At 46.8% G+C, this 21,481-nt stretch overlaps 1 protein-coding gene across 3 annotated transcripts in view; it reads left to right on the forward strand.

Moving 5' to 3' along the window:
- Sec10 (Exocyst complex component Sec10) overlaps nucleotides 1-21,481 on the forward strand; it is a 180,103-nt gene that overhangs the window by 60,322 nt on the left and 98,300 nt on the right. For all 3 annotated transcript variants that reach the window (XM_055078305.2, XM_055078304.2, XM_050192964.3), the window contains exons 6-10: nucleotides 11,525-11,569; nucleotides 11,638-11,778; nucleotides 12,003-12,079; nucleotides 16,368-16,574; nucleotides 19,955-20,117. In XM_055078305.2, coding sequence (XP_054934280.1) covers nucleotides 11,525-11,569; nucleotides 11,638-11,778; nucleotides 12,003-12,079; nucleotides 16,368-16,574; nucleotides 19,955-20,117 — 633 coding nt within the window. The remainder of the gene's footprint in view (nucleotides 1-11,524; nucleotides 11,570-11,637; nucleotides 11,779-12,002; nucleotides 12,080-16,367; nucleotides 16,575-19,954; nucleotides 20,118-21,481) is intronic.

Raw genomic sequence — 21,481 nt, forward strand, 5'->3', positions numbered from 1 at the left:
CGCAGATTCCGACAATGTTCCATTGCCCGCTCATTGAAACATCGACCTGTTTGTCCGATATAGCTGCGCCCACAGCTTAGGGGTATTCGGTAGACTACACGTGCCCTGCATTCAGTGAACTTCTTCTGATGCTGGATTGAACAAGCCGGGCGTTTCTCTCCGTTCATGGCACAAAGCTTAGACAGCTTGCAAGGCGCCGAGAAAACAACCTGAACGTTATGCCTACTTGCCACTTTCTTAATGTTGTGCGATACCTTATGAATGTACGGAATTACCGCAACAGAACTGCGTGAAACTGGCTCCCTGATAAGAGGCGGGTGCTTTAGTTTTTGGAGCATCGTTTCACTGACAGCTGAAATCAGACATGGCGGGAAGCCTGCCTGTTGTAGTCGTTGCACTTGAGTGTTAAAGCTACTTGACACTAAATGGATGCAAGACTTAGTTAAAGCCGCTTGCAGAGAATTTGTAGCAATTGCACGCTTTACAATCTTGGAATGGGCGCTCTCAAACGGAAGCAGGCCTTTCAAAGAACGCGGATTGTACATCCAACAAAGGCCTTCCTTTGGAAACACTAGCCTGATATCCAAGAACTGGAGTTGACCGCATCTCGGAACTTCCTTGGTAAACCTGAGACCCTGACTGTGGTTCGAGAAGATAGTCATGGTTCTCTCAACGGTAGAAACTAATTCGTGCTCAGGGACGTCCTTCAAAATGACCAAGAAATCATCAACATATCTGTAAATTGACACTACATGAGGATCACAAAGATTATTACTGATGTCAGTTCCTACAACGGATAGGAAGATATCGCAAAGGACTGGAGCCACAGAAGAACCGATGCATATCCCTTTCTTCTGCACATAAAACTTGCCTTCAAACAGAATGGCGGTTGAGTTCAGGTAGAACTCTAATAAGGAAATGAAACTGTCCACGCTTACACCTGCCGCATTCTGGAAGCGGACTTCACCATTTGATTGGATCTTGTCCCTGACCGCCGCTAAGAGACCTTGGTGAGGGACCGAATAGAAGAGATCTTCAATGTCTATGGAGAACGCATTGTATTGACGAGGCGGCAGGTTGTCCAGATCCTTCAGCACCTCCAGAGAACTACGCACCAGGAAAGGGTCGTCGCTCACCATGTTTCGCAGATGTGTCTGAAGGTACCGGCTAACCAGACGTTGCCATGTTCCCCTTTCTGAAACAATGGTGCGCAGCGGACATTCAGGCTTGTGTGTCTTCACAGTGAAGAAGATCTCAAGAAACCTCCCTTTTTCCTCCTTTGCCATCTTGTGCAGGTTTTCCAAATTCATTTCTCCCAAAAGTTGGAGAGCCTGACTTTTTTGCTTCCGAACCTTGAACGCCACCTGTTTGAAGTTCTTCTTTATAGCAACCAAGGCCTTCTCTCGAAAAACACCAGTCGGCATAACAGCAAAGCCGCCCTCCTTATCAGCCTGTAGCACCACAAGGTCGTTGTCCTTCAGATCCTGTGAAATCCTCTGGAGGCGAGGCTTTCTCGGCGGAATGGATGCACCACTCGCCATCAGGCAGGAAACACCGTCGCTTACAATTCTTTCTTTTTCTTCTTGGTTCTTTCCGCGGCTAGCCACTCTTCTCACCATGGCAAGCAATTCTTGGCGCTTGGATCCTTGTTCGAGGCTGAACTTCGGTCCTTTTTCCAAAAAGCGCTCTACTTGTCTAGGCAGAGCTGCGTCTCCTAGCACGGTGACCTGGCCGGTGCTTGCATCGTGAGACTTTTTTGACCGGGATATTAGGCTCACTAACGCTCGATGCCAAAGAAACTCAGTGGACGTTGCTGCCAGACGCTTCATCTGCTGCAACCGCCTGTTTTCGCTTTCTGGTTCTTTCCCGAGAACAACAAGCACACGCAGCCAATCTTGAAACAATCTAACTTGCCTCCAATACTCAGACTTGAGTATTTTGCATACGCGCCGGACGTGCCCAGAAGACGGTTCCAAGACGCCGAAGATAGACTGTACTTCCAAAGGCACCAGCTTTTTTCTCAAGCAATACGACACCACTCGAGACTGGCAAGCTGAGACGGCGATCAAGTTGACGCACAAAATGGCAGGATCGGTGCGAAAGCTTTGATGAAAGAAAGGGCCCAATGTAGAAGAAATATGCTCAAGCTTTCGCACCGATCCTGCCATTTTGTGCGTCAACTTGATCGCCGTCTCAGCTTGCCAGTCTCGAGTGGTGTCGTATTGCTTGAGAAAAAAGCTGGTGCCTTTGGAAGTACAGTCTATCTTCGGCGTCTTGGAACCGTCTTCTGGGCACGTCCGGCGCGTATGCAAAATACTCAAGTCTGAGTATTGGAGGCAAGTTAGATTGTTTCAAGATTGGCTGCGTGTGCTTGTTGTTCTCGGGAAAGAACCAGAAAGCGAAAACAGGCGGTTGCAGCAGATGAAGCGTCTGGCAGCAACGTCCACTGAGTTTCTTTGGCATCGAGCGTTAGTGAGCCTAATATCCCGGTCAAAAAAGTCTCACGATGCAAGCACCGGCCAGGTCACCGTGCTAGGAGACGCAGCTCTGCCTAGACAAGTAGAGCGCTTTTTGGAAAAAGGACCGAAGTTCAGCCTCGAACAAGGATCCAAGCGCCAAGAATTGCTTGCCATGGTGAGAAGAGTGGCTAGCCGCGGAAAGAACCAAGAAGAAAAAGAAAGAATTGTAAGCGACGGTGTTTCCTGCCTGATGGCGAGTGGTGCATCCATTCCGCCGAGAAAGCCTCGCCTCCAGAGGATTTCACAGGATCTGAAGGACAACGACCTTGTGGTGCTACAGGCTGATAAGGAGGGCGGCTTTGCTGTTATGCCGACTGGTGTTTTTCGAGAGAAGGCCTTGGTTGCTATAAAGAAGAACTTCAAACAGGTGGCGTTCAAGGTTCGGAAGCAAAAAAGTCAGGCTCTCCAACTTTTGGGAGAAATGAATTTGGAAAACCTGCACAAGATGGCAAAGGAGGAAAAAGGGAGGTTTCTTGAGATCTTCTTCACTGTGAAGACACACAAGCCTGAATGTCCGCTGCGCACCATTGTTTCAGAAAGGGGAACATGGCAACGTCTGGTTAGCCGGTACCTTCAGACACATCTGCGAAACATGGTGAGCGACGACCCTTTCCTGGTGCGTAGTTCTCTGGAGGTGCTGAAGGATCTGGACAACCTGCCGCCTCGTCAATACAATGCGTTCTCCATAGACATTGAAGATCTCTTCTATTCGGTCCCTCACCAAGGTCTCTTAGCGGCGGTCAGGGACAAGATCCAATCAAATGGTGAAGTCCGCTTCCAGAATGCGGCAGGTGTAAGCGTGGACAGTTTCATTTCCTTATTAGAGTTCTACCTGAACTCAACCGCCATTCTGTTTGAAGGCAAGTTTTATGTGCAGAAGAAAGGGATATGCATCGGTTCTTCTGTGGCTCCAGTCCTTTGCGATATCTTCCTATCCGTTGTAGGAACTGACATCAGTAATAATCTTTGTGATCCTCATGTAGTGTCAATTTACAGATATGTTGATGATTTCTTGGTCATTTTGAAGGACGTCCCTGAGCACGAATTAGTTTCTACCGTTGAGAGAACCATGACTATCTTCTCGAACCACAGTCAGGGTCTCAGGTTTACCAAGGAAGTTCCGAGATGCGGTCAACTCCAGTTCTTGGATATCAGGCTAGTGTTTCCAAAGGAAGGCCTTTGTTGGATGTACAATCCGCGTTCTTTGAAAGGCCTGCTTCCGTTTGAGAGCGCCCATTCCAAGATTGTAAAGCGTGCAATTGCTACAAATTCTCTGCAAGCGGCTTTAACTAAGTCTTGCATCCATTTAGTGTCAAGTAGCTTTAACACTCAAGTGCAACGACTACAACAGGCAGGCTTCCCGCCATGTCTGATTTCAGCTGTCAGTGAAACGATGCTCCAAAAACTAAAGCACCCGCCTCTTATCAGGGAGCCAGTTTCACGCAGTTCTGTTGCGGTAATTCCGTACATTCATAAGGTATCGCACAACATTAAGAAAGTGGCAAGTAGGCATAACGTTCAGGTTGTTTTCTCGGCGCCTTGCAAGCTGTCTAAGCTTTGTGCCATGAACGGAGAGAAACGCCCGGCTTGTTCAATCCAGCATCAGAAGAAGTTCACTGAATGCAGGACACGTGTAGTCTACCGAATACCCCTAAGCTGTGGGCGCAGCTATATCGGACAAACAGGTCGATGTTTCAATGAGCGGGCAATGGAACATTGTCGGAATCTGCGCAACAAGGAAGGGAGTTTCCTTGCAGAGCATTGCAGAGACTGCTCTAATTGTCGGCCTCAGTTTGACAAAACCAAATTTTTGAAGTATGGAAAAGACAGGTATGAGCGGGAAATTGTGGAAGCCTTTTTCATCAAAAAAGAGGGGAACGCATGCGTCAGCAGGCCGTCCATTATGCTTAGTGACAAGGAGACGACTTTTTTAGAAGGTTTCATTTAGGCCTCTTGTTAGAGTGATTTCATTTGTTTTACTGTCTGTCATCCTTTTAATTAACTAGTTTTATTTTGCTGACGATTTTCTAGTGGCTTTTAGGCTTTTGTTGTTTTTTGACGCAGACGCTGTTCTTAGACCTTTATCGTTCATCATCACTTCTGTCCATTTCATTGTTTGTCGCGTGGTTCTTTTTTTCGCGCGGTTACATGTTCTATCAAATTTTTATGTGAGTGACTATTAGAGATTTTAGTATTGACGCAGACACTGTTCTTAGACGCATTTTTCATGTTATTTCCGTGTTATTCGTTGGTCATTATTCCCATCGTCGTGCGGGTTTTATCACTGACTGGGTCTTAGGCGTTTGAAGTGTGGTTAGATTGGTTGGTAGTGAAGTGTAGACGGTACTTTTTATGTCTGGTTTTTTGTCGCCGTTGGCGTTGAAAAAAAGGCTGTACTAGATCAGTTGGCTCCTGTGCTGATCCACGTGTGGTTCTTGTTTGCTCTGTCGATAGCTGCGCAGATAACATTCCTGAATGGTCGATAGATTGCTGTGTTTTTTTCCTTCTAAAGTTTTGTGCGTGACTCGGCGTGAATGACCTACATAAGGCAGGCTTGTTGCGAAAATAAACTTAGTTGTGAGTGGCGCCCGTCTTGTCGTTTGTGTTTCTTCCTAAGTCCTGGTCTTCTGCGCCTTGCCTTTACCTACTTCAAGCATGAACCAACTAGCCCAAGCAAGAGTTTTACTTAGTGCTATTTGGAGTACAAGGCACGGGAAGACACCTCGATCCCACATTCCTCCCTCCTAAAGACCAAGGCCAGCCTGCAAAGGAGGCTGACTGAGGTCAAATGGCAAGATTGACTCAGCCAAAGTGAGCTAAGCCAACAGGGCAAAGTCCAAGAGGGTGTTGCCGTCATCATCAAAACCAGGTCCTGGAGAAGGGGCTATAGTACAAAGAGGCGAAGATGTTGCTTCTCTTGATGCGAAGCCAGGGGGGGGGGGGGAGGGGGCAGCCTTGGTCACGAAAGTTCCACACACCAGGAAGGGCCCCAACCAGGAGGAAGGGTTGCCAGCCCAGGAAGGATGGGGTGGGGCAGCACCATGGGTCAGCCAGCAACGTTTTTAAGGTTCGCCGAACAGGAGCTGCCAAGGACGCCCGAGGCATGGCTGCAGTTTTGGCACTGCGGCCACAACAAAAGTCACTGGGCTCCCTGGATTGTGTGCTGACAGGAACGGCAGACCAGGATGGCTGGCAGCCAGGCTAGCAGCAGCAGCCGGAGTAACCACCCTTGGCCAGGGGCTAGCGCTTGACTGGGCGCACCAGCCGCATGGTGCATAGAGCACGTCCATGTAAAAGCACAGCCGGCACCACTGTCGTTGTTGCATGTGGCGTTCTGCGGTAAACAGCAAGGTATTCCTATCTACTATCCCTATAGGTCACTGTTCCAAGACTGGAAGTTGAACATAGGGCCTCTACGATTTTCGGAGTTCTGGCAGCCCGCTGGCAGCCAGATGGCAGCCAGCTAGTTCCGGTTCTGACAGGAAGTCACGTGGGCTGGGTTCTCAAGACAACCCGAACCTGACCGAAGTTTGCAAAATCGAACGCCGATACAGCTGGCCAAATGTAAACATGCCACCAGCATGGCAGCGCCCGGCGAGGCCGGCGCGCGCTCGGCGTAGTCAGCCCATTTATGCGTTACCAGCTTGAAAATATATAGTTGCATTCAAGAATACGATCGCTTTCACGCGATTTCACGTGACTCGGCGCAGGACGCGTACTGAACCAACCTTGCCTTGCGCAGCGCTACAGATGGCCCCCGACGCGGCGGATGACAAGACGCGAAATCGTGATTGTATACTCGAAAGCGATAGTTGGAGGGTCCCTGTTCGCTGTGACATCACAAGACATGAAAAAGCAGGTTGTCGGGTACGTCTCATACGCATAAAATTTCGCGCCGACCTGCTTGCATGGGCTCCGATTTCAGAAAGTTTGTTGTGGCTGATGGTGCTTCTCATTTTGACCCCAAGGAGCTGGGGACGCGGCTGGCGCATGAAAATGCACGTCGCCTGTGACCAGCGAAACGTTTCACACGAAAAACATTGGTCGCAATCATGAGAGCAATAAGCCAATGTACGTGTGTCTAATGTACTGAGTGCAATCAGTGTATTCTTATATCAACAGCCCGCAGTTCGAACACATATCGGTTTCGAGCTGCCACCTAAGCATACGACGGAGAGACGGATCGAACACGGGCTAGCTGCAAAGCCTTTGCTAATTGCAGAGATAGGAGAGATATACATACGCGAGATATGTGAAAAGGAACGCCACCAGTGAAAGACGAACCCAAAATGTACCGCAATGTGTGAATGAGCGTCTACAACTTGCGTGGAACACGATGCAGTTAACATGCACGCATGAGAGCGCGGTGCTCTGTTCACCGCCGCGAAGAAGCAGTCAGGACACACACACACATATACACACACACAAAAGCTTCAAACGGTTCACCACGGCTCGTATCACACCGCTTCGCGTTGCGGAACGGAGCGTTAGCACCTAAAAAGATAACACTAGAAGTAAGGAAATCTGGAGATGACCGTAGACAGTTGGCTGAGCGAGGTAAATGTAAGTCCTCAAGCGCCCGCGTTGCAATCCGTGAAGTCCCAGCAAAGATGGCGGCGAGCGCCCATCGCCTCTTTTAGTCGTCTGCTAGCCAGAGAACTTCCAGAGAGCAGCCAGACCAAAATCGCCCTGGCAGGTTCTGGCAGCCCCCTGGTAGCCAGAACCATCCAGCCCGAGCAAAACGAAGGCGCTCTGGCTGGCTCTGGCAGCCCGCGGGTAGCCAGAAGTGGAAAATCGAAGAAGCCCATAGTCTATCAAGACGCTGTTGAAATGTTTGACCTGTACGTTACTTTGAGGATGATAGATCAATGAGCAGGAGTGTTTAATTCCAAGCTATTGGAGAAAATTTTCGAAAAGGGTGGACTGCAGTTGTGGTTCATGGTCTGTCATCTGGGTACTACTGTCATGAACCTGACGACTGCATTAGATGTCACATTTGAAACGAAGCATACCTCATGCCACTTCGAATAAAAGTCGACTAAAGTTAATGCAAATTTGCAGCTCTCGTTAGCGCTGTGAAGGGACCGACAATGTCCAGCGCTAATTTCTGCCAAGTACGCTCCGGTAGGGGGATTAGTTCCAGGGGCATTACGACAGGTTTCGCTGATTGCTGCTTGACAGACACTACAAAAGTTGATCGCATGCTCCACCTATTTGTTGAGTATTTTGTGCGAACATTCCCTTGGTGGCCTTCATGTGCTGCCTCCGCAAGCGTTGATGTGAGTACAGTCGGGATGATCAGGCGCTCATCCTGCAATGATAGGCTGTCCATGACTGCCAGCTCATCTTAGAAAAGGGGGCGCAGCGTAGGCCAAAGGCTGCATTTTGCCAGCCACTTAATTATAACACAAGTCATCACTTGCTGTAACTTTAAGTCAGACTGAACAGCTTGAAGTTGCGCCTTCATGATGCAGATGGAAATGAGAAACACGACTTCCTCTTGTTCTTGTACCCTTGACAGAGGCAATCATGATAGTGCACCTGCCACCTTGTTACCACTTCTGCGGTGGTGCAGCACATCAAAATTGTAGTCTAAAAGGGGCACCGATGATCTTGCAATTGTGGGGGTTCCACTCTGCGTGCGGCTAGGGCTGAAGGCGAGCTCCGGATCTAGCCCCACGCAGTCGCTTCGTGGTACTCCCAACCCATAGCGCGGGAATCGCGACTACGCCGGGTTCGGACGAATAAGGCAACCAGACGGTAACAACGTTTATTGCGACTAGCAATAGCGAACACTCGCAGAGGGACGTCCTCTCAGTAATAGTAGTAAAAGGTTTGCCTCGTTGTCTGGGTGGGTCAGACAAACGAGATCACTCACGGGATGCGGCAGGTGCTGTGGTTCAGGCGGTCCAAGGTGTCGGCGTCCCAAGAGTACGGAGGAGAACCCCGTATCTCCCACATCTGGCTGCCCAACGTGGACCTCTTGGGGCATCGGACGATAATTTTAAGTGTTGCTTCGTTCAAGACCTTTGTTTGAACCGAAGCGTAGGCCTAGCGTGGATTTTGATCGCTAGCGTTGGCGGCGTGCTTTCTTGAGCGAGGCGGCGGTGGCTGTAGTGTGTTTGAACATGTCAACATGCTAAGCCTTTTCGCAAGTGTTTTTTTTAATGACATTCGTCGGTACGAGAGCCACGTGGTCTGCATCCTGGGAGAGCGAGGCTGAGCGCCCGCGGAGCAGTGGCAAGCCTGAAGCGAGTGAGTACGGAAGCCTCGTGGGTGGTCCGAATTTCTTATGTAAATAGCTTCTTCTATCTCTTTGACTCGGACGAAGTCGCGGCTCTGGGAGCCGGGTGGCCGCGGGCCACGGGTGCCACGACGGGCTGACTGGTATTGCGGCCTGGCACCGGGCGCTCCGACACCGTCTGGGACGGTGGGCGCCGTCAACTCGGATGCTGTGTGCACCGAGCGGAGTAGGACCACCTCACAGAGCTAACGTCTCCTCGCGGCTGCCTGTTTTGCGCTCATTTTGAGTGTTGTTTTTGGATGCCGGTTGTTGTCAGAGTAGCGACGCTTTAGGCCTAAGGCTTTACGAAGCTGCCTGTCGCACGTGGAGGGACACAACCTGGTGGACCGTGGCGTTGAGGTGTTGCAAGTTGCTTCCCTCATTCTAGTTAGCCTCGCACGAATTGAAATTAATCGTTCGACTCAAGAAAGCGAGCTTCGTTCACGTGAACTTAGCATCTGAGTAGCTGCCCGATCTTTTGCTAGCCGAGTTGAACATCGTACCACGTGGGCGATGCGCATGCAGAATTCCTCTCCCTTGCACTACTGTAGTGTTTGCCGAGTGTGTTGAGTTTACGCAGCGTGATTGGAGTCACCCCTGGCTTGCTGTCACCTGCACATCGTCTGCGCTGCTGCCCCGGACCACGATCGAGTCACCCCGGGCGATGGTGATGCTGTGGCCAGTTCGGCGCAGCGACTTCGGCGGCCTCCTGCATCCAGCTCACAACCCTCGGCGGCGGACAAAGGAGCCAGCGGTCACTGACAGCTACGGCGGCTCTTGCCAGCAGGGCGCGTCGGCGCGAGCGACGCTTGCTCGTACCGACTACTGCGTCGTCGTCTCCGGAGTCCTGGCCTGGAATGATGCCGTCGAGTCTGCAAAGCTGCTGCTGTGACCGGCGGACGCCAGCGGTGTACCCCAAGGACAGTCGGCTCGCATGTTACGGACAGCGTGTGGACATTTCCCCGGCGCGGCCACTGTTGCATGTACCACCTTGTTCGCGAAGCACGGGTTAATGTTAGACCGTGTGACATGTTTCGCCGGAATAAGAAGTGATTTAAGGTTGGGGGGATCGATGCGCGACTCTCGCGCGTCCTCTGATGTTTTTCCCGCATAGCGCATCCCCTGTTATGCTGTTTTCCCGCACGGCTCGCGTGGCCTGGCGGCCGCGGCGTGGTACAAGCGCGGTGCGAGAGATGTCGCGACCGTCGCGCCGCGGCGGGGTTACTCGGGCGCCGAGGGACAAGGGGCTGCCTCTTTCCCGGCGGGTCGGCGAACAGCGCCGGACGTTCCGCGCGCGCTGCGACCATGCTTCTGCGAGACCGCCTCGCGTGGCCGCCTTCGAACGCACGACCGTTGGCGTGACCGAACACGCGAACGACCAGGCGTTGGGATCCAGCATGGGGCGAACATATTCGCTCGCAATGCGGTCGTGGTAAGTCGGACTTCTAGATTTGTCGCGCGCCCATCGGCATGTTTTGGGAATAGCAACTCGGCTAGCTGGCATTGATCTATGAAAGGTGCAATAAATGCCCTTGTGATTGTTTGCACTACTGTGTTGTCGTTCCTTTGTCCCAAGAGTACGGAGGAGAACCCCGTATCTCCCACAGAATTCATGTAGACCGGCGACCAGCACCTCGAGATGAGAGGAGTGTAACCAGAGCTTGATGGTCGGGTTGAAGCTCGAACTTCCTTCCCCAAAGAAATATATGCCAATGTTCACATGCCTATGTCGCATGGAGCACTTGTGCTTCATTTGCGACAGAGTTTGAAGTGTGAAGGCAACGGTACAGAGTTCGTTTCCGCACATTTGTTGAAGCATGGCTCCCAGCCCGTAGTCTGAAGCATCTGTAGTTGCTACTGCAGGTAGCAAGGGGTTGGACGTATGCACGGCCTTGCGCATTGTGAGTAGTTGCTCCACCTCATGGAAGCTTTGAGCAGTCTTGTTGTCCCAGGAAAAAAAAGCTCCTTGATGAAGTAACTGGTGAAAAGGCTCTGGGATGTCAACAAAGTGGGGTATCAACTTGGCATAGTAGCTGACAAGTCCGAGGAACAAATGACGTTTGTGGGTGCTGGAGCATGAACTACAGGCTTGACCTTCGATTTCAAGGGTGCCAGGCCTCTGTGGCTGATGACATGTACCAAGAATGTCAGTTCTTGTACATTAAACAAGCACTTTTCGTTAAGCCAAAGGCCAGCCACCGAGATGGCTGCATCTGACAGCACTTCTGCTTCGGGGGTGTGTACTCATTATGACAAGTGTCACACGACTTTGCCGAGCATTCACCTGAATATCGTACATACTTCACCTCCTTCGCTTTGCTTAATTCCTGAATAATTTTTATGGTTGTTTTTTAGTGCTCTGCTATTGTAACTGCCTTGTCAAGACTCCGCATTGTGCCTTCGAAAAGCAGGTGCTCACGAAGCCTGTCTGATGTGATGCCAGTAATTAGTTGGTTACAGACAACAATGTCAGAGGATTCTTCCCATTCGCATTTCTGCGCCAGCTCTCATAAACAAGCAATGTACAGTTCAGTGGGCTCACCAGGTTTGGTGCAGACGCGTTTTGAACCGGTGGCGCTCAACTATCACTCCTGTAGTGGGCAGAAAGAGCCATTAGAAAGAATCATTAGTCTACAAGTGACGCTCTTGTGGGGAAAATTTGAATGAAGTGTATCACTTCGATGTGTATCACATGTTTACAGGAAGTGTCTTTCTCTTTTAGGGCTATACGAACTGCATTGACACATTCATTGACGAGAGCCAAATGGTAAGGAGAGTAGCCAAATGTTTTGGTGGCATGTTCTTAATCTTGCTGCATCTTTGTTAACCCCGCAGGGTGCATTCATGAAGAAGGATATGTTCTCTGATATAGTACCACTTTGCGAGCGCAGTGAGCAAGTGATTGAAGAGGTCTTTACAAACCCGGAACAAGTGATGTGCAAGTTTGTCTCGAACATCTACAATGGGAAGCTGCAGGTTGGGTGAAGAGTCTTGAATGTTTTGGGCTATATCTCGCCTCCCATTGCATTTCACGGTGTAAACACTTAAGCTCTTATAAAGAAGGCATGCAAAGTACTGCATTACGCATGCTTTAGTGTGTTGCATTGCTGAATAAACGTGTGTGAGCAAGTGTGTGCATGGCTGTCCAAAAACTTTTAAGAAGCAGTGAAGTGAAGCTATTCCAATTTTCTTTTTTCCAGGAGTACATTCAGTCAAACCTGAGTGACCGCACTGACCCGGAGAAATACCTTAGGAGTCTGTACGAGCTTTACTCAAAGTATGTAATATTCACTTTTTGTCATGCTACTCCGACTCATTGGACACTCCCTCTGGACATGCTGTGCTGTGCACAGAGCAACTGTTGGTGCTTTTCTTACCTATGTGTACTTGTTCGTCTAGTTTACAAGGGTCATTCTAGTTTTGCTGTCTACCTTGAGCGTACTATTCAGCACAACTTTGAACTCTTGTTTCAGGGCATACTGTCCTTATTGTTAGCATCAAAATTTTTCTTGCAGTATGATATGTACAGTAGGCTCCCGACACTCAAAAGGACTGTGAAAATCTGTTCATCATATGAAAAGCTTGTCTTAACAAAAGTAATCCACAAAACTTGAAATGTATTATTCATGGGGCACCCAAATATCCACAACACAAAATTATAAATGAAGCGGCCTTAATACCAAAACATAGATGTGAAAAGAGACACTTATTGAATTTACATGGTACTATAATGTTTTGCTTTTGCACTCTTGAGTAATTGTTACTTGCCAGCGCTATCACGAGTGCCAACTGTCCAAGCCTGCACACTGTCACAAAAAATTGCATATCACTTAGCTTTCTAAAAAAAATTCTTCAGTGTCCTTATATCGTTAAAAAAAAATCTATTCGGAGCATCGTCAGCTGCATCATGTGAGAACACCGCTGGGTGGTGTCCTTACCATAATTATCAGCCCCCAGAGGCACCTCAAGAACCTCCTTAGTTCTTGGTGTCAGCTCTGCAGGTTTCCCCTTCGTCGACGCTGATGTAGGTGTTAAGTCCACAGAAACACCATTTGCTTCTCATTGGGCTAGCACAGTCTCGTTATAGGTCTGCCCATCGGGGCTAATGGGAAATGAATGAAATGTTCAAGCAACCATTCTTCATATGCAAAAAGTCGGCTTGGCTAAGTTTTTCTTTAATCTTTCGGTTTCGCCTTTTTTTTTCTTAGATATTACAAAATGAGCATGATTTATTTTCAGCTATTCAGAAGGAGGAAAAATGGCATGGATAATGGCAAATGCACTCTTAATATAGGCCTCATCTTCCTCTCTTTGTTTTGCATCTCCTACCTAGTTTTGTTCTGATGTGCATGCTTCTGCAATAGCACCGCTATGTCAGATTAAAAAAAAGAACACACACCCTGCTTTAAATGTACAACAGATAGCAGAAACATGCAGGAGTTGTCGTTGTGCTACAGCGCAAATATTTGAAGGAAGAAAATGCATTTGGAGGCCATATAGTAAAGATAAAGCACAAGAAGTTACATAAGATAGCATGCTATGTTATTCAGGGAACCAGACATTCCCGGCTAAATCACTATCATTTGCTTTCACCATTGAGTCCTAAGTTTGTAAATAAACTGCTTATTTGCTGCTAGCTCCATTTGTGCTTTTAATAAATACCACTTCATAATGTGCAGTGTAGATGATAGAAACTTGGCAACCTTGTGGATATGCTAGGATGTGAAGATCATAGTATAATTATGGTGAAAATGGCTGTACACTATTTAAAAAGTATTAGAAAAGTACTCGATTGGTGCACCCATAGTGCCTGCACCAAGTTTGTTTGTCTGCGAGATAGCTTGTTGATGTGAAGTTGTCGGCTGCATACTGCACATTAGAAACCAGCTGCAGGTGTTTTACTTATTTATTTAGCGTAAGTGTTAGTGTAAGCAGCCTTATGCCACATCTTGTCTTGTGTGTTTTTTACTAAAGGGCTAAAGGTATTCTACAGTAGGCATTGCCCTATTTCTCATAGGAGTTTCCATGGTCATCAAGGATGCAGGGAAATCTTGTCACTTAGAAAGTAATTTTTTGAAGTGGAGCTTTCTTTGCCTCTTCAACTTTTTCACTGCTGCTGCTGCTGCTGGGGCTGTGGCTGTTTTGCATGCCACTTCGGGGCATGTTTCAAAGCGTGCATATACGTGGAAGGAGCATGGCAGATAGCAAAGGCGATGTGAGAAACTTGTTAGGACAATGCCCTCTGGAGCTGCCTGGGCATCGCCACATTAGCTTCTTAACATCTGTAATTATCCATGACCCCTTGCAAAAGAATTGCAGAAACTGCAGCGCTTACCTTTCTACTAACGTGCAAGTCCAGAGAGAAGCTAGATAGAATCATAGAGAGGAGATAGGGAGAGAATGCATAGAATAGGTATAACTGACACAGTCGGGAAAAGAGTGAACAGCCTTGCCACTCTTTGTTTGCAATACCAATTGGCAATTGGGGGGGGGGGGGCAGCTGACATGAGAAGGCTGGGAAACGCTAATACTATAGGCACAACAGCAGTTGTGGGTAAACTGAAGGCACAGTACATTATATTTTTGCTATTTCTGATAATAAACATCATGTGAATTTGTCAAGTTGACAATTGACGTAAGGTAGGCAGACGCAAAGCCACATTAAACCACCATAGGCTCTAGGCGACACTCCACACACGTCAAATTAACATGTTGCACGTCAAATCAGCACTTCTGTGCCCGTCGTGGTAGCTTTGTAGCTATGGTATTGCTTGATGTCATGGGTTTGATCCCAACCCTGGCTGCCACATTTCGACGAGAGCGAAATACAACGATGCTCGTGCACTTAGAAAGGACACCAAGGTGTCAAAATTAATTCGGAATCCACCACTACGGTGTGCCTTATAATTGGATTGTGGTTTTGGCACAGACAGCCCCATAATTCAGTTAAAGTTTAACACTTCTGCCATGATGCGATGTGCCATGTGAGGCAATGATAATGCTGAACCCTCTCAGAGATTATGAACAATGGCCTATAACAATGCCTCAAGCAAACATGTTTCCCTGTGTGTTCCGTGTACTACTCAAACAGCAGTCATGCACGTAAAGGAGTGTTTAATATCAACTCCCCACTCTCATATTGGACTAAATGTAGAAAAAATTGAACATTCGCTGTCAACATCACCGCTAATTCTCGTCCATCAAAGCAAACAGCGTAGAAAGCTTCGCTTATATCAATTTCCACAGTGTGCGGGATGTGCATATTTGATAAATTAGTTTATTAAAGCTCTATAACCTAAATATTCATCTTTCTGGATGTCATGTGAAAGGGAATAAGTCTGTGCACTGCCAACATGAACATCAGTGTCACAAAGTACAAGCTAAAAATTCGTTTTGATCATCTTCCTCTTCTATTGCAATTGGCCAGATGCTTTTATAAGTGCTTTTATGCTTGCCCCTCTAAATAAAATTTTATGCCATTTCTCAGCGCCCTAGGTTGTAGAATTATCTGGCAAAATCACTTTTGTGAGAGTCTACCTCTTTCGAAAAAGTGTCTGGGCTTAGTTTGTTTTGTTGGTTTCAGCAGTTTGTGCTTTAAGCATGCAGTATTGTACAGGGTAGATTCCCACAAGTTTTTTGTCATGTACATTCAAAGCATCTATTTTAGCAGTAGAGAACCTACAAATTAAAAAATCAAAAGCTTCATCTCACAATATGTTGGTAAGTGATAGCATTTTTTTTCTTAATACATAATTTCTAGTGCTTTTGAAAGGACATCTCATCTTACTTCTATGCTGCACCATGACACTCGTGTACTTGGTCGCATGTCGCCTGCCTTGGTGGCTCACTGGCGGCTGTGGCATCTGCTCATCAGCAGTGCAAGGCTTGACATCCAGCCATGGTGGTTTCCTTTTGATGGGGGTACTTGGGTCTATGAAGAAGGTGGTCAAAGTTAATTTGGAGCTATGACAACTCATAGCCCAAGTGTCGCTTTGGGTTTTCAAATCCCATGAATGAGTCAATCACTTTGTTGCATGACATACAGAGCTCTCATACTCTTTGTGATGGCATCTATAACACACAGCAAGGGAAATGTTGGTGTGGTTCATTCTCACAGAGCAGCAGCAGTAGTAAAATAACTGCTCTGAGTCAAAGATACTGGTAGCTGTGCCACACAATCCAGCTTGTTGAAAAGCACACACACATCGTAGTTGGGGATGTAGAACAGTCACCATGTGGGAAAGGTATGCATACTTTGATGCCTTGTTAGGTATTTTTATACAGTTTCCCTATCTTAAATTGGCAGCTTTCTTGAAATGATGTTCAACGTGGCTGAGAATATCTGGCCCACTTTTTACTCGTGGCTTAGACAAGTTCATTTTTATATTCAGAGTGATGGCATTAACAAAGACAGGTGAAATCACTAATGAGTGACTGACTTGAAAAGGTGCAAACCATATCATGCTACGACAGCCTTGGCAGAGTTCATGTGTAATGCATGTAATGCTTCAACATGTTCTTTGTTTGTAGAGGTGGTGATCCACAGTGTTTGCCTCTCATGGTAGGACGATGCAGCTGTCTTCCAACCTGTCCAAGTTCAAGATGGGGAATGACCCTGCTTTCCTGAAGAAGTTGACGCGCCAGATTTTCTCCAAGCATTTGGACCCATACCTGTCAATTGAAACACACTACCTGAGGGACAAATGCTGCTCTGTGCTCAACAGGTACTACGAGTCCAAGAACCACCACAAGCGGCAGTTCCAGTTTGGCGGGTAAGAGCCTTGGTGTTGTGCTGAGAGGGTACATGCACTGGCTCTGCTGAGAACGAAATCATGCATTCATTTTCAGCTTCTGATGTTTTCTCAGACACGAAGGGGACTACAAGAGTGTCTAGATAATCGGTGAAGCAAACTTCAAGAGAAAAAAGATTTTGGCAATGCCAGGCAGAAGAGAAGGCTTTAGCTGGCCTTGAAGTTCAGTGCAGTAGACCTGTGCCTCGAAATAACAAGCGCAGATGTAAAAAATTATTAAATACAGTAGAACCTTGTGGACACGTTCTCATTACATACGTTTTCCCGGCGCTAACGCTCGCAATCGAGAGCACAAAAAATGACCCAATAGAGTTGTGCTCAATTTTACCGGTTCATATGTTTCCGGAAAACACAATTTTTCGGCACCAACGTTCAGTACGTCACCAAACTGTGATCGCATGATACGTTTTCCGGCTGCTAGATTCCATGTGAACAAGAAAATGCGCGAGGCGCGCGTGATCGAGAACAGTATATGGCCACCCGTCTCACGTGAAAACGCTGGTGCGCGGTACCAGCAAATCTCCACCCAAGTCATTGCACGCCGAACCACCGCCAAACCTGCGATAAGCATCTTCACCTATCTGTTTTACAGTGCACTGCACGCTTTTAGTAGGCGATAATTCAAACGTGCCGCCGTTCCCTGCTGCAGGCAGCACAATGTGCACGGGCATCAAGTTTCACTTCAGCGGCATCCGGCATTGCCCACCAGCCCTCCGTTTCCCGTCGCCATCTTAAAACACCCCGCAATAGGAAAACAACAAAACGCGTCTCGTGCTGCTGGAGCCCCTGCAGCTCGACGCGCGTTGGCATCTCGTGCCGTAACGATTCGTGCGACGCTTCGCATTGCGTAAGATGTCAACAATAGTTCAGTCTGCCAGATTTTTTAGTACTTTGGATCGTACGTTTCCCCAATTAGTACATTTTTTCTCATGTTCCTTTTCCAAAACTTAAGAACGAGGTTATACTGTATACGCTTGTGAGCTTAAGCTTATGGAGGATATTGGATATTACAAGCTTATTCTCAAGTCTAATGCAACTATTTTGCTACTCTTTTGGAATAAAAAGGCTAGTAATGCTAGGAGGCAAGAGTTGTTGCCAATTATCATTAGAGACTTCAGTCGGGCAGATGACATTGTTGTAATTGACTATTTGGAGACACATCTTACCATCACAAATAACAATGTAAAATTATTATGCAAACTTTCTTGTGGTGTTATTGAGTACTGTGCAACACTTTTGTTCCACTTAAGAAAACCTACAAATGCTGCTCTAATCCTTGGATTAATCGTGACATTATACATACTGTGCTTAAAATTAAGAGGCTGCACAAACAGCACAAATCTTCAATGGCCGAGTTCATCAAATTAAAGCAAAAGTTGGTAACAAAAATTAACATAGCCAGACACAGTTTCTTTTGAGAAAACCTAGAAGAATATATTAGGTTAAACCCCACTAAATTTTGGCATTATTTAGGCAGTGGTAAAAACGAAATCTCAAAGGTAACTGTGGATACCATTACTGTGACAAATACAATATAGATTGCAAATCATTTTAATTGTAGAGAACAAAACAGGCATGTGCTTCAGGCACATCGTCAGTGCCTCGCTCGAGGATAGAGCTTGCGTCCTCGGTGCCTGACCCTTGACCAAAAGACCTGCCTGTTTAACCTTCTCGGTTTGTAATTAGACTGCATTACATATTTGGTGGAGGTTGCTAGGCTTTCCAGACCATTTTCTTGGAATGTGATGAATATACGCTTAACTCATGGTCTCCACTGCCACAAGATGTAACGATATCATGTGAGGGTGTGCTAGAAATGTTGCTCAATGTTAACCCTAACCCTAAGTTTCGGGAGCCAGCAAAACCAGTGCAGCACCACATGATAATGAAACTACTGAAATGCGAAGGTGCAGGTGGGGCAGAATTGAACAGAAGCAAAGCCTTTCGACCGCCCACGTCGTTGTCAAGGGTAACATCTATGAGTTCTTTTTCCTAAGCATCAAATAGAACTGAACAAGTAGCATTTTCTTCAGTCTTATAATGCAAGCATATTTAGCGCCAGCAAACAAGGACGTAAGGGAGACGACAACACAATGCGCTAACTTCAACAATCGCCTGTGTTGTCGTCTCCCTTACGTCCTTGTTTGCTGGCGCTAAATATGCTTTCAATTTACCAACACGCCCAACAAATGGCAATGTTATAATGCAATGGAATTAGCTTTTTACTATAAGAAGTTGAGTACTAGCGACAGAAATAAAATGAGTGCCTTTGTTATCGGGCTAGTACTTGAATGTCCCTGGTGAGTCTCAAATCATGTGCTGCATTTACCTCAATTTCTTGATTACCAAAACTTTGTTCGCTATAATATTGACGCCTTAGGTGTCCTCGAGCATTGATCTATCACTTTACTTTGACTTAATGTTTGCCTTTCATCATCATCAGCATCATCATCATCAGTCTATTTTATGCCCACTGCAAGGATAAAGGCCCCTCGCTGCGACCTCCAATTACCCCTGTCGGGCGCCAACTGATTCCAACTAGCATGTGCAAATTTATTAATTTCATCACCCCATCTAGTCTTCTGCCGTCCTCGACTGCGCTTTCCCTTCTCTTGTTTGCCTTTGGTGTCCCTTTAAGGCTCACTGTTGGAACACATCAGGAGAAGTCGCTGGTCCTGCTACTTCTCACTGGTTGACTCAATTGCATTTTACCAATCTATAAAAACACTGTTGTGTCTAATTCTAGATTAGTTTTTCATGTGTGCACATATGGTTGTGTAGCACCTTGTAGCATTCTCATGCATGTATACCATGCATGCAAGACTTAGCACAGCTTTATAGCCTATGCCGTTGAGTAGGAGAGACAGGAGCGCCAACACTACTATCTTGCAATCTTGCAGTACATTTAGTGCAGCCAACTTATTTTTCAGTGCTAGAATGTGCCTAGTGTTCCATCATTCCCTCTGCCTCCGCTCGCCTTCTCTCTTCTTCGTGGCTTTCCAAGGCACTCTTCTTTTCTTTCTCCCTTGCTGTTAGTGCCAAATGTGTGCCATGCAGTGGCCAAGAAAAGACTTGGGCAGTCTATTTCCAAAAGTGAAAAAGTCTTGTGTCACCAGATTTACTCATGACAGCTCTACTAGGAGAGATACAGGCCATAGTATTGCACTGTCTGAGCAGAGCAGGAATGGCATATTTGGTTTGGGATAGTGACAGCGAAGAGTAAGCAAAATGAAATGCTTTGTGTGTGGGTGCTAATCTGGCTACTACATTTGTGACCATCAGTTGCCTGTGTTATTGTTATTACCTAACATTATTATTTCTTATGTTTGCCTTGTCTGTAGAATTCATGACCTCCGTCGTGACCTTCAAGCGAAGCTTGGTGCCCGCTCCAACATCAACATTGCACCAACAGTGGAAAACTTTGGTGGCGAGACATTTCTCTCTGAAGAAGTGGCCATTAATCTCTTGCAGGAGAGCAAGCTTGCCTTTCATCGCTGCCAGCTGGTGTGCTTATTTTTCTTCTCCCAGTGATCTTGTATCTTTATGCACCAGGTGAAATGCCTAACACTTCTGTCCCCCCCCCAGAGATTCCTTGAAATTTGAGGAGTGTTTGTTCAAAGTGAGCCAAATCCCAAACCGAAACTAAGTAAGAATTGCTTGTACTTGACACTGCACCTTCATACTCTAGTTTGGACAGTCAGATATTAAAATGAGCCAATTTAAGCTGCAATACTTACTACAAAAAAACTCATTTTCAATGAAAAATATTCTTCGTCTGGGCCAATCAATATGAGAGATAGTTACATATCCAGTTGCAGCACTCCTACGGCACCACATGTCCATACCGGTGCGGGGCCTGCTATGAGACAGTGTACTGGGCTCGATGTGGTGAAACTGCCACCTTTGTGCATCCAGTACACAAACGCAAAGCTGGCTTACCTCAAAAGCAATATGCTATCTAAAGCAAACCTTGCTTCACCTCTTTGTAATGACATAACGTAGCAGACAATGTGAAGTCTTACATCTAGCCGTCACTGTGCATGCACAGGTTTGCTTCAATGTGTGGCGGCGCTGGCGCTCCATAATGTATGGCTATGCACTCTCATGTCCTGGCATATTCTGTGGGGGAGTGTACGTCTGCCAAGAACTATAGAAGCTGTATCTCTGCTGAAGTGTAATCACGCAGAAAATATTGTATCAGAGGAGTCAGTGAAAAGCTTCAAAGCAAAGTTTAATGGACTGAATAGTTTAGCAGAGCGGCAGACTTCATTTTAATGGCTTGTGACGCATGTGAAATGAAGCACCGGTGGCCCAGCAAAAACCAAATGTCTATTCGAAGCTTAGCAGTGTGCCACAAGATATGCATAGAGAACAAGAGGTCCAGAGAACTAGAGGTGACTGTTGTAGCGACATGTTTCGTGCTGTGCTTGCAGTTAGCCATAGTGCTGTTGTACAACTTCTCAGGCACAGACACAACAAAGGCAAAATGAAAGCAAAAATTCTGGAGACCTGAAAGTTTCTCAAATAAAGATCTGCATTCTAAGTGGGAAAATTCATTGTGACTCAGCTATTAGAGCCAAATCCAAAATATGGTGTCGAATTGTACTTGAACTGTGTTAAGTAGGTTTGTTGTATAAGTCCTAGTTTCTTACTTCGTCACTGCCAATGAGTCCAGAAAAAATGATTTGCTATTGACAACCAGCAGCTTCACTGTGAAACAGTCGCATATTTCTCCACTTATGGATTTGGCCACAATGAAAAAAATGCTCCTCACTTGTTTTTTCACTTCCCTAGCTGAACCTTCTTGTGCACCTTCTTGGGGCCGTGCATGAACGACTTGTAATTATTTGTGTCATAAAGGGAACACT

Source organism: Dermacentor andersoni, chromosome 10, assembly GCF_023375885.2.
Source record: "Dermacentor andersoni chromosome 10, qqDerAnde1_hic_scaffold, whole genome shotgun sequence".
In the NCBI taxonomy this organism is placed as follows: domain Eukaryota; kingdom Metazoa; phylum Arthropoda; class Arachnida; order Ixodida; family Ixodidae; genus Dermacentor; species Dermacentor andersoni.